General features: G+C 50.0%; 1 protein-coding gene across 3 annotated transcripts in view; it reads left to right on the forward strand.

Annotated features, from left to right (window-relative positions):
- LDB3 (LIM domain binding 3) overlaps positions 1-16102 on the forward strand; it is a 61352-nt gene that overhangs the window by 39649 nt on the left and 5601 nt on the right. For 2 of the 3 annotated variants that reach the window (XM_064594907.1, XM_064594909.1), the window contains 4 exons: positions 5925-6345; positions 7480-7660; positions 8281-8401; positions 14120-14235. In XM_064594907.1, the coding sequence (XP_064450977.1) occupies positions 5925-6345; positions 7480-7660; positions 8281-8401; positions 14120-14235 (839 nt within the window). Of the gene's footprint in view, positions 1-5924; positions 6346-7479; positions 7661-8280; positions 8402-14119; positions 14236-15794; positions 15981-16102 lie in introns of those variants that run through there. The other variant, XM_064594908.1, reaches the window with a different exon arrangement.

The raw sequence follows: 16102 nt of genomic DNA on the forward strand, positions 1-16102 counted from the left end.
GGCAATTCTCAGTTACCTCGCCCTCCCTTGCCTGCCCCCTGCGCAGTGAAGCTGAGGGCTCTTTAGCCAGTATTTTCCCAGGCTGGGGGAAGGTCCTGTGTGCCCTGGTCTAGCGGATATGTCCACAGGAGAGCTCTGGGCATCTATAGCCGTCCAGGGCTGATACCACCATCCCCTCCTTCCCACTGGATTCTTTTTTTTTTTTTTTTAAGATTTTTATTTATTTATTTAACAGAGAGAGAGAGCACAAGTAGGCAGAGCGGCAGACAGAGGGAGAGGGAGAAGCAGGCTCTCTGCCGAGCAGGGAGCCCGATGCGGGGCTCTATCCCAGGACCCTGGGATCATGACCCGAGCCGAAGGCAGCCGCTTAACCGACTGAGCCACCCAGGCGCCCCCATTTTTTTCCCACTGGATTCTGACCCTGAACTCCAGGAGGGCAGGGCTGTGGCAGATTTTCTTCACTGGCTCCCCAGCCCCTGACTCAGGCCTGGCACCGAGGAGGTGCTCAGCAAAGGTAGTGGATGAAGGAATAAATGAATGACTGAATGCTGGTAAGGAACTCAAGTTGGGGGTAAAGAATGGCATGGGGAGAGGCTGTGAACTGTGCACTCTGGTGGCTGAACACACAGGGGTCATGGGTCGCAAGGGTTCCCAGAGGGGGCCCATGCAAGTTCCATGGGTGGCTGAGATAGGATTTTAGGTGGGCATACACTTTTCATTTAAAGCATATTTCTCTTCACAGCCATCTTGACTATAGAAATTCTAGCAATAATGACATTTTCCACTTGCAGTAATATCCAAACTGTTCTCCGCCCCCCTCCCAAATGGTTACACACACCATTTTCACACATGGTAACAGTGATGAGGTGAGGAAGTTAAGGACTTGTTCAGGAAAGAATGGGGTAGCTAACTCTAAGGGGACAGGGAGGGGGCTTCTCGATATCACGCCAGAAAGGAAGAGTTGGTCAAGAAGTCATGAGGTCGAGTCCAGACTCAGGAGCATATCCTGTTTTTGTTTTTTGGTTTTAAAGATTTTATTTATTTATTTGAGGAGAGACACAGCAAGAGAGGGAACACAAGCAGGGGAAGTGGGAGAGGGAGAAGCAGACTCCCCTGCCGAGCAGGGAGCTCGATGTGGGGCTCGATCCCAAGACCCTGGGATCATGACCTGAGCAGACGCCTAACAACTGAGCCACCCAGGCGCCCCAGGAGCATATCCTGTTAGGGAAAAGGAGAGACCCCAGAGAGGATCCTCAAGGAAGCCGGAGGGCAGGGAGGTCAGACAGGGACTGCGCCGGAAGGGCCTTGCTCTGGGGAGCCTGACTTGACGCGCAGGGCCGAGGAGCCATCATGAGCCCTCCTCGTGTAGAACTCTGCCCGCGGTGTTGAGTGCGGGCGGTAGAAGCGGCTTCAGCATCAGACCGGCTCCTGTGCGGGGCTCTGCTCCGCCTCCCCCAAGGCAAAAGCACTTCGTCCCGGCGGCCTGAATGCCCTGCTCTGAAAAATGGGCACGAAGCTATGTAGACCTCGTGTTCTGGGGACGAAAGGAAGCACCCAGCCGAGTACTTGGCACACAGGAGGCGCCCTTCCCTGTCCTTCCAGGGGCAGGGACACAAGGTTCTGAGGTTAGAGTCACGGGATTAGGGAGCAGTTCGGAGCTGGCTGCAGTGGTGCAACATCTCCGAGGGAGCTGGAGGACGCGGCTGCCCTGCGGACACGGGGACCACTGCGGGGAGGGCGGGAAGGAGGCCGGCTGAGGCGAGGCGCGCTCTCCGCGCCCAGAGCGCATTTCCGGCCCGGCCCGGGCTCCCTTCCCAGGCGGGTCCTCCTGGGCACCTTCCGGGGCGGACCCCGGGCGCCGGCGCTCCTCCGCAGGCCCGCCAGGGGGCGGCACGGTTCCGGGGGCGCGCCCGGCGCCCCCTCACCTCCTTGCCGGGCTGGGGCTCAGGCGGGCGAGACGTGCCGGGGCCCCGGGGCGGCGGGGCTCCCTCCGCGGCGTTCCCAGGCGGTGCAGACGTTAACTCATGCCTGCCCGCAGGGAAGGAGGCGGCCGGCCTCCGCCCCTCTCCCGGGGAGGCCGGGCGGCTGGCAGGCGGCCCGGGGAGAAGCGGGGAACGCGGGCCCGAGTCGCTCCCGTCCTCCGCCGACCCAGGCCGGGCCGCAGCTCCCCGCGGGACTCTTCTGCGCCGAGGGTGGCGTTCGCAGCCCGGCTCTCAGCGCTGGCGCCCGGGCTGGGCGGCCGCTCCCCGGAACACCTGGGGCCCGGGAGGCGGCCGGGTCGGCCTCGCCGTGGGCGGAGGGGCCCCGCGCGGGCCGGGGGGAGGCCACGTCGGCCCGCGGGCCGGGCGGGGGCCGGCGCTCGTGGGGAGCCAGGCCCGACCTGGGATGAGTCAGAAATCACCTTGTTTAATTACGCATTCCCGAGGCCGCCGAGTGCGATAGGGGCCTTTTGAACTTGCCAATTAGAGATGAAATATCACCTTCTAATTTAGACGGGCTTAATTCCGTCAAGCAGAAATAGCAACAGCCCCGGGCTCGGAGATGGGATATCAAGTCTCCCTTCTGGCACGTCTCGGGTGGCGCGGCCAGAGCCGGGAGGAAGGGCGCAGCGGCAAGGGGACTGGGAAGCAGCCGCTCCTCGCGCTCCCACCCTCACCCCACTAGAGTGGGGGCAAGCGATGCGGAGGGGGGAGCTGCCGGTCTGCGCCTCGGGGAACCGAAGGCCCCTAGGGCAGCCCACCGGACCCCAGATTCCGGCATGCCTCTGACCTGCCGAGACTTTCGCGGGGGCTTAGAAGAGGGGGCTGGATCAGGGAGTCTGGAAGGCCTTCCGGAGGAGGGAAGAGAACGTCTGCCAGGCAGAGGGAATCGGGTTTGTGTTGCTGGAGGGAAGCAGGAAAAGCGGGCAAGGGCCCGAGTTGGAAGGGGCATGCTAAAGCCTGTTTTGCTGCGTAGGGAGTGGTTAAGCAGGGGATCTGGAGTTGAGTCCCACTGCCCGAGCTCCCCAACTTTCCAGTAGTCACTTAGGCTCACCAAGCTTCAGTTCTCCAACTGTAAAGTGGACTAGAAAATATTCTCTGCCTCACTGGATTGCAGTGAGTATTACACGCAATAATACACGTAAAGGGCCTTGCCTGTGGATAACACAGCCGGCCAGTCCTAGGTAGCCACTGAGCTGATGAGGGCAGCACTGTCCAATAAAAATAAATGTTCTAGTTAACCACATTTTTTAAGGAAAAGGAAGCAGGTGAGATTAATGTTACCATATTTTATTTGACTCAGTATATTCAAAGCATCGTTTCAATATATAGTCAATATAAAATAATTAGTGAGATATTTATATTCTCTTCTTGTGCTAAGCCCTGGAATCTAGTGTGTATTTTACACGGATAGCACTTCTCAATTTCGATTAGCCACATTTCAAGGGCTCACTGGCCACCTAGGGCTGCGCACTGGCACAGGATTGGGGCTTTGTTCATAATCCCTTTCAGCAGAGAGCCCCCACTTTACAAAAAAAAAGGGTGGGGGACAAAATCTTGCTTAGAACCCCATTATATATAATAGAGAGGGATGAAGCTGCTCTGAAGTTCTGCTAGATCACCTCTCCCCACACCCTCTCCCTGGTGGCGTTCCCCTCATTACCCCTGCCCCAGCACTTTGAGACCCCCTGCTCTGGGCACTTGGCTGCTACGCAAGGTTGTTAGGAAGGGTGGCAACACTTGGAATCTGGGCTTCACAAATTTGCACAGTGCATGCATCATGTCACCCCAGTAGGTCCCCACCACTCTCTTTGAGGCAGGCAGGGGCATCATACTTTCTACCACTGGTGATAGACTTAGTCCCAGGTTATCTGATTTCAGGGTGTCACATCTCCCGTCCCCACCCCCAACATCCCACAGTCTCCCTGGATGCGTTCCCTCAGGTGACCATCAGGCAGTAAGATGAGCTGACAGTTCACCCAGACCCTGAGACCCAGAAGTCACCATGCTCACTAATGTGAAATGATGCATACACTGTGCCAGGCCCTAGGATAAGCACTTTATATTTCTTGTCTCCTTGAAACCTCATAACCAACCTGTGAGGCACTAAGAATTATTAATGCCATCTTTAAAAAGGACATTCAGGCCCAGAGACGTTAAGGAACTTGCCCAAGGACACACAGCCAGGATGTAGTAGCGCTGGGACCTGAACCCAGGGCTCCTGATGGCTGTGCTACATGCCAGAGCATGGGACCTCCTCCAAGTTGATAGTTATTCCTCAATGACATGGTGTGCCAAGATTTTCTGGAAATTAGACTTATATTCTTTACAGAGGCACCTTGGGGTAATAGAATAGTTTTGGAGACTCACTCTGCCACTTACTGGCTCTGTCTGAGCCTCAGTGACCTCAACTGTAAAGGGGACTAAACCAGGTGACCTGTTATGTGCCAAGCCTACTCCCTTAGTAAGTGGGAAGAAGATTGATTCCTTATGGAGAGAGTTTTACTTTTAGAAGCCAGCATCACTCCCAACATGACTCCAAGACAGGGCCATGGCGGGTTTTACCCCTTCAACTTTTGATAACACAGGCCTGGTCCCTACCCACCCACAGTACTGGGCTTCCTGTGTTACCCAGCTCTGAAGGGCCAGTCATCTGGGAGTAGAACAATACGATTGGAACGGCAGGCCACAGGCCACCCAAGGTGGTCCAGGAGAACCAGGTGGGAGAGATCCGAGGCCAGGTGGGGAACTTTAGCCCTGAGCAAGACCTTCCTTTCCAGGCTGGAAACTGAGGGGGGCTCTCTCAGGACCCCTCAGCATAGTCCATCCACCTAGGCAGGCTCAGGAATGGAGGGAGGTTGCCCCAGCATGCTTCCCAGGATGGGAGGAATGAGGCCTCTTTCCAGAGGCACAGACTGTGAGTTGAGGTGAGGCTTCTGGAACCTCCCTGGCTGGAATGTGTGCAGGCTCCACAGTGGGAGGCAGCAGAACTTAGAAACCTAGGTTTTGAGGGCGCAGGCCTCAGAGGGCTTTGGGTGAGCAGCTGCAGTGCTCCTTTGTGTTGTCACCCCAAAAAGGTTTTTTAGCTCTGGGAGACTTGGAGGTGGAGGTTCCAGAAGTGAGGTAGTGCATTCTCCTGCACTCTTTCATGGTAATTTCACACGCACTCAGACATACTCTGTTTCCCCCAGAGTGGTGTAGGGGAGCATGGGTCTCCTAGAGGTAGCCACAGACTGAGGGAGCAGCTAGACCTGGGCTGTGTCACCCCAACATCTCTGCCCAGGCTCCCTCTGAATGGCTCTCTCAAGACCCCCGCCCCAATCAAACCAAGGTGAAATTTCCCCCAATATAAATCAAGCTGAAGTGTTTTTTGAGAAAATGATTGTAGCTAAACATGAAACCTGAACCCAAAAACCCAACTGCCCTATCATCCACTTTGTCCCAAAGGCTGGACTAGGTCCAGGTTCAGCAAACACATGTGATTGAGGCATTTCAGATGTCAAATCTCTGGTCAGAGTGCAACTGAAAGCATCTTCCAGTCAAGGCCAAGTTGACCCGCTCCCACCCCCTTCCCGGCCCAGGGGACCCAGATATGAGGCTTGCCTGGCATGCCCGCCCCCATTCCCTGTCTTCTGCAGGCTTCTGGAAGCCAAGGCCTGGCCAAGCCCCACCCCACACAGCTGCAGATATTTATAGCTATGTCCCTTTCCCAGTCCTGTTCAAGCTCCCAAGGGCTCTGCTCTGATTGCTCTTTATCTCCCTTGGCTCCCTGCTGCAAATTCAAATCTGGGGCATCAAGAAGTTCAGGAACGTGTCCTCCATAAAAATTGGAATTGTACCGCTCTAATATCAAAGTCACCTTTTAGAGTTTTCTGGCTGGGGGTGGGGGAAGTTGGGGTAAATGAATTCCTGATACATTTTTCTTTGGCTATTTTTGGCTTGCAGTGCCTGCATCTACCTACAGCCCATCCCCGGGGGCCAATTATAGTCCAGCTCCCTACACCCCCTCACCTGCCCCTGCCTACACCCCCTCTCCTGCCCCCACCTACTCCCCTTCCCCGGCACCAGCCTATACCCCCTCGCCAGCCCCAAGCTATAACCCTGCACCCTCAGCGGCCTACAGTGGGGGCCCTGTGGAGTCTGCCAGCCGCCCCCCATGGGTGACAGATGACAGCTTCTCTCAGAAGTTTGCCCCTGGCAAGAGTACCACCTCCATCAGCAAGCAGACCCTGCCTCGAGGGACCCCTGCCTACACCCCGACGGGGCCCCAGGGGTCTCCCCTGGCCAGGGGCATCGTTCAGCGGGCTGAGCGCGTCCCAGCCAGCAGCAGGACTCCGCTCTGTGGCCACTGCAGCAACATCATCAGGTACGATCCAGGTGTGCCCCTGAGCTGGGGCGCTGGGAGCGCAGGGGTGTGGGGTGCTTGTGCACTGTCTGAACCCTGTGGTAGGGCGGGGGAGGTGAGAGGGAGGGCAGGAGTAGGGAGAAGGCTCCCTGCTGGGCAGCCTCAGGCTCCTCTGGCTTGCCACCTAGTCTGACCCTCTTTGAGCTTTGGCTTCCATACCTGTGTGACACCCACCTCCCCAGGAGTCGGGCGAATTCCATGAAGTAAGTGGGTGAAGCTCCCAGCACGATGCCTGGTGCCAGGACCTCCCCCTCGGGCTAAGGCTGGGTTCTGGGAATCATAGGTCTTGTTGTCAGGTTTACTGGGCATGGTGCAAGCTGGCTGACAGTACTAGTTTTGACCCAGCTTTCCTTTAGGGTTCTTTCTGGGTCTTTCCACAGACAGGCCAGTGTTGCTCGGGGCTTTGGTGGGCATCTGCCACCCTAAAAGAAAAACAAGTCATTTCACAGACGTAGGTGACACTTGTTTGGACAAAGTATGTTTATAGGATGTGTGTGTTAGGGAGGAGGGCATATATATGTGATAAATACACTTTTACTTAAAGTAACACATACTCATTAGAGAATAATTAGAGAGTTCCAAAAAGTAAAAATGAAAATGCACCACATTTCCTCATGGTCCCACTGCTCTGACTGCTAATCTGGATCTGGGCTACCCAGGCTGTGCTAGCCCTTTGGCCTTGAACAACTTATTTCACCTCTCTGTGCCTCAGTTTCCTTATCTGAAAGCAGGTACCATAATCCTACTTCCTAGGATTGTTGGAAGCGCTAACCAAGTTAATCCACGCACATTTCTTCTTAAACAGTGCCGGGCACAGAGTAAGCACTCAATAAAGGCCAGCCATTGGCATGGTCGTCTTGGCTCTTCTTGTTATGAATACACTTCCCCCGTCCCCTACTTGGAGGTATTTGAGTTGCTTCCCTGTTGTTGCTGCAACAATGAATATCTTTTTGCATAGAGCTTTATCTGAATTTCACATCAGTTCATTAGAACAGTTACAAAAGTCAGGGTTATTGGGTCAAAGTATGAATAGTTTTGGGTGTCCTGAAACATCTGGTCTCGAGCTTTTGGGGCTGCCTTTCTCTGCTTCCCCAGGGGCCCCTTTCTGGTAGCCATGGGCCGTTCCTGGCACCCGGAAGAGTTCAACTGTGCCTACTGCAAGACCTCCCTGGCCGACATGTGCTTTGTGGAGGAGCAGAACAACGTGTACTGCGAGCGCTGTTACGAGCAGTTCTTTGCCCCAATCTGTGCCAAGTGCAACACCAAAATCATGGGGGTAAGTGGGCAGCATCCCTCTCCTCTGACTCTTGTCTTTTCCCCAATCTCTCTCCCTCCCCAAGGTTGTGGGGGCCCGTTAGGAAGCCAAGAAGCGGCTGCTAACGGAGAGAGAACAACTTTCTATCCTACAAGGGAGTTGGTTTGCCACCAATGAGCTAGGGAGCGAATGAACATGGAGGGAGAGATGATGACCTGCCTGGGCCACACGGCTCGATGTGTTGGTGGAGCTGCTGCAAAGCAAGTTATCACTTTATAGACTGACCTCGCCACACACCCACATGTGGCCTTGACCCCTCCATGCTCCTTTGGTAAAGCAGCGGTAATAAGCAAGACCCCCCGCCCCAGCTTTGATGGGAGGGTTCAGAATCACAGCTAATGTCACCACCTCTCTGATGATTTTGACACAGAACCTGGCACCCAGCAGGGGCTACATGAGTGTGAACTCCTCTGGCATCTCCGGGCCTTTCCTCAATACGTCCAAGGCCCACCTCCTGGGCTCTCCTGCCCTGTTCCCTGTGGGGATGCTCCGGCAGTAGCCAGGGCCTGGTGAGGAAGAGGGAGCCCAGCTTCCTCTCTCCCCTGAACCTCTTGGCCTGAGTGGAGGCTCTTTCCCCCCAGGAAGTGATGCATGCCCTGAGACAGACATGGCACACCACCTGCTTCGTCTGCGCAGCTTGCAAAAAGCCCTTTGGGAACAGCCTCTTCCACATGGAAGATGGGGAGCCCTACTGCGAGAAAGGTAGGACCGCTATGCTGTGGGGAGGCCCCACAGTCTGGGAGAAAGGAGCAGGTACAGGAAGCTGCTGCCCGTGTCCATTCACATGGATCCATCAGGAGGCTGCAAATGGCAGAATCATGCTTTCCTGGGGTGGGGGCCGGGGCTATAGCTTTTTTTTTTTTTTTTTTACACATTTGACCTCAGTTCCCTTCCCTGCACCACATATGCGGATCACAGGTTGGCGTCTTGTAACCACTTGGGAAACCTTTCAGATGATTTTGATCTGGAATCTGAAAAGGCTTTGGCTTTGGACTTTCTCTTAGGTTCTGTTCCAGGCTCCACCTCGGGCTGGCTTTGTAACCCTGAGTGAGTTATTAAACTTCTCTGAGCCTCACTTCCCTCATCTGTAAAAAAGGGCATATAAACACCTGCCTCATGAGTTGTGAGGATTAACCAGAGAAAGTGTGTAAAGCACCAAACATGTGAAGTCCCTTTCCCTGCTCCTCTGATATTCCTTCAGAGTCCTGTAACCACCCCCAGCTGAATTCAGTTTCTCTCTTCCCCAAAATGCTGTTTTACCTTAAAACTTGGAGTAAATTATAAATTTTGAAGACAAAGCACTCTATTAGAGAATCAGGTGTCCTGGCTAATTAGCCACTTCCTCACTCATTTATTCATAGACTGCCTCTTTTTTTTTTTTTTAAGATTTGTTTATTTATTTTAGAGTGAGAGAGAGAGAGAGAGCGAGCATCCATGAGTGGGGAGAGGGGCAGAGGAAGAGGGGGAGAGAGGGAGAGAAGCAGACTCCCTGGCGGAGCCAGCCAAAATCAAGAGTCAGGGGTGCCTGGGTGGCTCAGATGGTTAAGCATCTGCCTTTGGCTCAGGTCATGGTCCGAGGGTCCTGGGATCGAGCCTCACGTCGGGCTCCCTGCTCAGTGGGGAGGCTGTTTCTCCATCTCCCACTCCCCCTGCTTGTGCTCTCTCACTTTCTGTCAAATAAAAAAATAAAATCTTTAAAAAAAAAATCAAGTCAGACGCTCAACTGACTGAGCCACCCAGGCACTCCCACAGACTGCCTTTTTCAGAAAAGGATTTGAGGGAGGGTCCAACAAGGTTACCATAGACATGAAGGTTAAGACAACAGAACTAGAAAATCAGTACCAAATAGAAGAGGGAAAAGCAAGCAGGCTGATTATGAAGAATAACAGAGCAACAGTGACTGGGCAGCAAATTTGTGGGCAAAAAGAGAAACACAGTAAGTTAGTTTACTTTAAAATCAGGAAGGAGAAAACATTCCAGTTCCTCCAGGGGAAAAGCAAAGCAAACAAAAACTATTCTCCCCTGACAACAAATTATAAAAGAAAAATTTCTTGGGTTCTTATATACAGGTGAGACGTCTTCCCAGCTCTTATTAATTGAATGACTTAGTTACTCAGTCACTCCGTGCCTCAGTTTCTATATCTTTAAAAGGAAGAAGATAAGAATCTCTTTTCCTTTCTTGTGAGTGTATGGTGATAATTGTTAGATAATTAGAAGATAATTGATAGATGTGTGTTCATGCCAATACAAATTGCTATTGTTGGGGCACCTGGGTGGCTCAGTAAATTAAGCATCCGACTCTTGGTTTCAGCTCAGGTCATGATCTCAGGGTCATGAGATGGAGCCCCGTGTCGGGCTCCACACTCAGTGCAGAGTCTGCTTGAGATTCTCTCTCTCCTTCTCCCTCTGCCCCTCCCCCTGCTCTCTAAATAAATAAATAAATAAATAAATAAATAAATAAATAAATAAAATCTTAAAACACATACAACAAAAACAAATTGCTATTATTAATTGACTAAAAGCATTACAATTTCTATAATTTGTGTCTGAGGCTTGAAAAGTCCTCAGTACCTCCCCCAAATCTGATGGACATTTAGGTTGCTTCCGCTTCTTGGCTATTGTGAATACTGCTGCTATGAACATGTCTAAAAGACCCTGTTTGCAGTTCTTTGGGGGTATATGCCCAGAGGTAGGGTTGCTGGGTCATATGGTATTTCTATTTTTTTTTTAAAGATTTTATTTATTTATTTGAGAGAGAGAATGAGATAGAGAGAGAGAGCATGAGGGGGGAGGGTCAGAGGGAGAAGCAGACTCCCTGCTGACAGCAGGGAGCCCGATGCGGGACTCGATCCCGGGACTCCAGGATCATGACCTGAGCCGAAGGCAGTCACTTAACCAACTGAGCCACCCAGGCGCCCCGGTATTTCTATTTTTGAGGTTTCCACTATTCCCATGATGGCACTGCACCATTTTACAATCCCACCAGCAGGGCACAGGGTTCCAGTTTCACTACATCTTTGCCTACACTTGCTATTTTGCTGGGTTTTTGATAGCAGGGTGAAGTGGTATCTCATTGTCGTACCTTGTCATCATTCTTATCAACAACTTGGAAGAAGACACAGAAGGGAGAATGTCAGAATGCTAGGCTCTAGACTCCAAAAGATTTCATCAGCTGCAATCACGAGCTGACACTTTTACATATGATATCTTGCGCATAAGTAAGAGAGCTAGGAGGGCCTGCCCCTGAGCAGTGCCCAGACCTGAAGGGGCATCATGATCACCTGGGAAACTTTAAAGATATAGAAGATCAATTCCCAGATGTACAGATGCAGAATTTTATCACCCTACCCCCACCCATATGATTCTATATTCAATTAAGTTTGAGAATCGAGGTATGATCCAAAGACCAGCAATATCAGAATCACAGAAATGCAGATCTTTGGGCCCCACCCCAGATCTGCTGAATCCGAAACTCTGAGCGGTAGGGCCCAGCAATGTTTAGCGACCCCTTGAGATGATTCTAACGTTTGAGAACCACTGTTCTCAGAAAGCACCAAGCCCTTTTGCAACAGAGAGCACCTGTGATTTGATGGATGGAAATCCTTTTACAATAGCAATAAAATCCATTAAATACAGGGTACGAATTCAACTTGGGGCATAAGAGAGTTAGTCAAAGAAAATTATAAAGACCTAATAGGAGAAGTAAAGTAAGAAATAAATACATGAGGAACTAGATTATATTCATGGTGGGAAAAGCCCAAGCACAAACTTAATTCCAATTATAGTCTCTCTCTCTCTCTCTTTTTTTTTTTTTTGGATAAATGATGAAATATGTGAACTTTAAAAAAAAATGTGTTAGGGTCAAGACCGGTGCTACCAAATTTTAAAACAAAGTGGCAGTTCTCCAGATCATACAGAATTAAGTATAAAACAGAAAAACCAATCAGCAGGCCAGACTAGATGTTCCATTGTAAAAGCTTAATTTAAGGCTGCGCAGCAAGAGAAGGAATTACTATTTAGTGTGGTTTTCCAAACGATTTCTTTGTTTGTCCATTCATCCTTCATCCATCAAATGTGTGCCAGTTCCTGTGAAAGACACGGAGCATTAGGAGTGGGTCTTTGCCTTCAGAAACCTCAAGCAGACACATCATCCTGTGATACACCAGCACATAAATGGATATTCAAGAGATGATTGCATGAATGAATGAATGGAGGGAGGGAGGGAGGGAGGGAGAAGGCAGGGAAGCCCAAGAGAAGCCCTTGGGAAGCCCATCTCATTTCTCTCGGTTGGGGTGGAAGATGAGGACTTTCCAGGAGGAAGGCCTGGGCCCACAGCATTGCAGAGATCCTGGTACACAAAGTGGGGAGAGTTTTCCAAGCCCAGGACCTGGTTCATACACAGGCATGAGGCAGACGAGACAGTCCAGGGCATCTGGAGACTGGGAGTAATGAGAGAGGAGTCAGAAATGGGGTACAGGGCTTGCCCTCCCGTGGAGATGGGGTAGCCTATGGCCCTGCTTCTCACCCACACTAGTTCCTACAGAGCACGGAGTGAACTGTAAACCCACTCTAACTTTTTAAAGGAAGCAGAATGATGTTTTTAGTTCTGGTGAGAAATGAAGTATTCCATCAGAGACAGGCCTCATGGGCCGTGACGTATAGAACAGCATTTGCATGACAAATCATAATTAAACACAAAAGGGGAAACCGTACGTTGGAAAATAGATGCAAGAGATATAACTTATCAAAGCTCAATGTCAAATAGATAACCAGAGACCACGTGAAGTCATGGAAAGAGGATGAACTTTGGAGTCCATTGAGGCAGGCTCCTTACTGCCGGTGCGATAGAACCTCGGCAGCCAGTTTCCTCATCTTTAAAATGGGAATAATATTTCTTCCTACAGCTGCTGTGAAGATTACCCAGGAAACTTAGAAAATCACTAGTATTGGACTGGTGCCAAGTAGGCACTGGAATCACATTTCCTTCCCTCCTTCCATCCTTTATAAAGACATTCACAATAAGAGCCAAGATTTTTGAGTATCTGTGCCAAGTACATTCATGTACATTATCTTATTGAATCTGTACAACAACCCCACGACTTAGGTACTGTAGTTACTCCCATTCTACAGATAAGAAACCAGAGATGCTGAGAAGTTAGGTGACTTGCCCCAAGTAGGAACAATTCCCGAACAGAGCTAGGACTTGAGCTCAGTGCTGGGTTCTTCAGAACCCAAGTCCATAGCCCCCCATGGCACGCTGCTTCTTAGGATGTGGTCTAAGGTGGAGAACAGGCACACTGTCCACAAGGAGACCTGAGCAGAAACATGGAAGGTGTGAGGAGAAGCCAACTGTGGCAGAGCTGTGGAGAGACAAGCACACTTCCAGGGGAATGAAGGCTTTGTAAGAGGCATCAAACTTCTCTGAAAGAATCTGGAAGAGTTCTACCCTGAGTACGTAGAACTCCTTGTCGCTGGGGCCCAGGGAAGACAGCTCCTGAGTTGGAGTTGGGACCCAGTCCACTCAGCTGTGTGTCTCAGCTGTATGACTCTGGCGAGCCTTGGCTTCCTCATCCACAAAATAAAATAAAACAGAAAAATAATTATAGTTCAATCTCTGAGGGATTTTTTTGAAGATTAAGTTCATTCATTGATTTATTGATTCACCCCATCCGTTATTCATTCCACACATATGTGTTGGGTATTGACTTGTGTGCCAGGCACTGTGTCGAGGGTGGAAAGAAAACAGTACATACTAATCCACAGATCATGACATTGAGATTCTAGTAAAGAATACCATCTATGCGAGAATGCTTGGTGAACCGTAAAGCATTATACAAACAATACATGGTATTATTATCTTTTCGGTGAGGCAGGGAGGGGGACGAGTCTTAACATAGTAGCTCAAATATTGTTTCTAGTAGTGAAACTTTGTTATCAACACAAATGCCCAATGACAGAAGAATTGCCAAGCAAAGAACATGCTATAGAACTCCTAAAAATGTTAAGGGCTCTCCTTCTTCCAAACTAAACATAGCTATTGGGAAATGTGATTTTTTTTTTTTTCTTTTTTGCGATTGGTCTGTTTGGGCTCTAAACGGTGACAGAGGCAGAAGAGAAAATCACCCTGTAGAAAGAAAGTTAATGACAGATCTGGAAAATGTTTGTAAATTAAACCAGCACAGAGTGGTAACTAAGCCTGAATCCATACACCATCAGTGCAAATTATTGAAAAGAAAAAAACACAATCATGTAACTGAGCATTTTGTCTGCAAGATGAGAAGTAACCAGTTAGGTCCTACGCACTGCCCCAGCTCAGTGATTTGCGGTGTGGTGTCATTGTTGTGGCATTGTGTCAGTGTGTCCAGGATGCTTCTCCCAGCCTGCCTGGATGCCTGGTCCTCACTCTGCCTTTCATTTCAGACTACGTCAATCTGTTCAGCACCAAGTGTCATGGCTGCGATTTCCCCGTGGAGGCTGGGGACAAGTTTATCGAAGCCCTGGGACACACCTGGCATGACACCTGCTTCATCTGCGCAGTATGTTTTTAGCACGGCCGGGGGCTCTGACTTTCTGAGAAGGGGCAAGAGGGACCTAGTGGGCCAGGTGATCAACCCTCTATATCCCTTTCAACACTGGCCCGCTGATATGCTGATCATTTTTATTTATTTATTTTTTAAGATTTTATTTATTTATTTGAGAGAGAGAATGAGAGAGAGAGAGCACATGAGAGGGGGGAGGGTCAGAGGGAGAAGCAGACTCCCCACCGAGCAGGGAGCCCAATGCGGGACTCGATCCCGGGACTCCAGGATCATGACCTGAGCCGAAGGCAGTCGCCCAACCAACTGAGCCACCCAGGTGCCCTATGCTGATCATTTTAAAAAGCTGGCAAGTACCATGATGCTGGATATGTCACAGTCAAGCAAAGTTTATTACTAATAATTACTTCTAAACCAAAGTGGCTTTGTTACTCTCCATTTCATTAAGGAAATGTCAAACCAGCAGCTTGTCTCACCAGGAATGCTCTCAATAGTTGGGAGCAGTGAATGATGCTTGGGTCAGAATAAAGAAGGATGGCTTCCTATGATGATAAGTTGCTTTAGATATGATGAAGTGATTCGAGCGTTTTCCCCCAAATTTTCACAATGAAACACTAGATTGGAGCTTGTTGACTCATTCTATGAAAAACTGAGATAAGCCTTCTTTTGAGAGAACCTTTAGGAATCGGGGCTGAGTATCATTTTATTTTCCTAAATGGTCTTGCTCCTGATATGTAGTTGCCAGGAGATAAGCCGTAGATGACCTGTTAACCATGTGCCATCTATTTCTCCTGAACAGCCAAGTCATTTTTCCCATGAGGTTGGCATTTTCCTTACGAGGACTTTGGGTTGGGGGAGGGGGGTGTGGACACAGCAATGAGCTCACTGACATTAGGACTCTGCCTTACATTAAGGAAATATTCATCCCTGAGAAAGGCCTGTGATGTGAGTCTGCAGTTGACTGAACTTTATTTGGGAAAATTAATGTGCTGCTACTATGTTTGTTTTGTTTTGGTTTTATCAGAGCTGCTCAAGGTAAAGTGTGGCCATGTATCAAATATCCATGCAGTTTAAACTTGAACTATTTTTATAGGCTTATGATATAGGACAACCCTCATCATAAAGTTTACTGCAATGCACCTCAGTGTCTACACCACATGTACACTCCCACCATGCATGAGGTGCACTGTGTTGACTCTGCTGTAACAATGTACCCAAATCCGATGTCTTCAACAACTGAAATGGACTCTCTCATAGTTCTGGAGGCTAGAAGTCCAAATTCAAGATGTCGGCAGGGCCGTGCGCTCTCCCCTAGCTTTTGGTGGTTTCCAGCAGTCTCTGTGTTTCTTGAATCACAGCTGCAGAACTTCAGTCTCGGCTCCATGTCCCATGGCATCCTTCCCTCTGTGTGTCTGTGTCTTTGCATGGCCTTCTCTGCTGTGTGTGTCTGTCTCTATATGCTTCTCCTTTTCTTATAAGGACACTGGTCCTACTGGATTAATGGCCCATCTTACTCCAGCATGACCTCATCTTAACTTACATCTTAATTATATCTGCAGAGATCCTGCTTCCAAATAAGGTCACTGGTGTGTCCCAGCGCAGAATAGATTGAAGGTACTGGGAGTAAGGACTTCAGCATATGAATTTGGGGGAAGAAACAACACAATTCAATCTAAACACTCTGATTTTCCAGCTTTTGGAATAGATTTTCTAATTGTCTTTTAGGGTCCTTTAAATACATCAGGTCCTCCCCTCTGAAAACGGACAACAATGTGAATATACTGGCTTTCTGGTTATCCCCTAAAGAGCAATGGCTCAGCAAGGCACATAGGGCCCTCTGACCCTGACATTCAAGTCATGGCTTGTC

Source organism: Mirounga angustirostris, unplaced genomic scaffold (genome assembly GCF_029215605.1).
Source record: "Mirounga angustirostris isolate CCGP_5_RB_7025 unplaced genomic scaffold, mMirAng1.0.hap1 SCAF_6, whole genome shotgun sequence".
Taxonomy (NCBI): Eukaryota; Metazoa; Chordata; class Mammalia; order Carnivora; family Phocidae; genus Mirounga; species Mirounga angustirostris.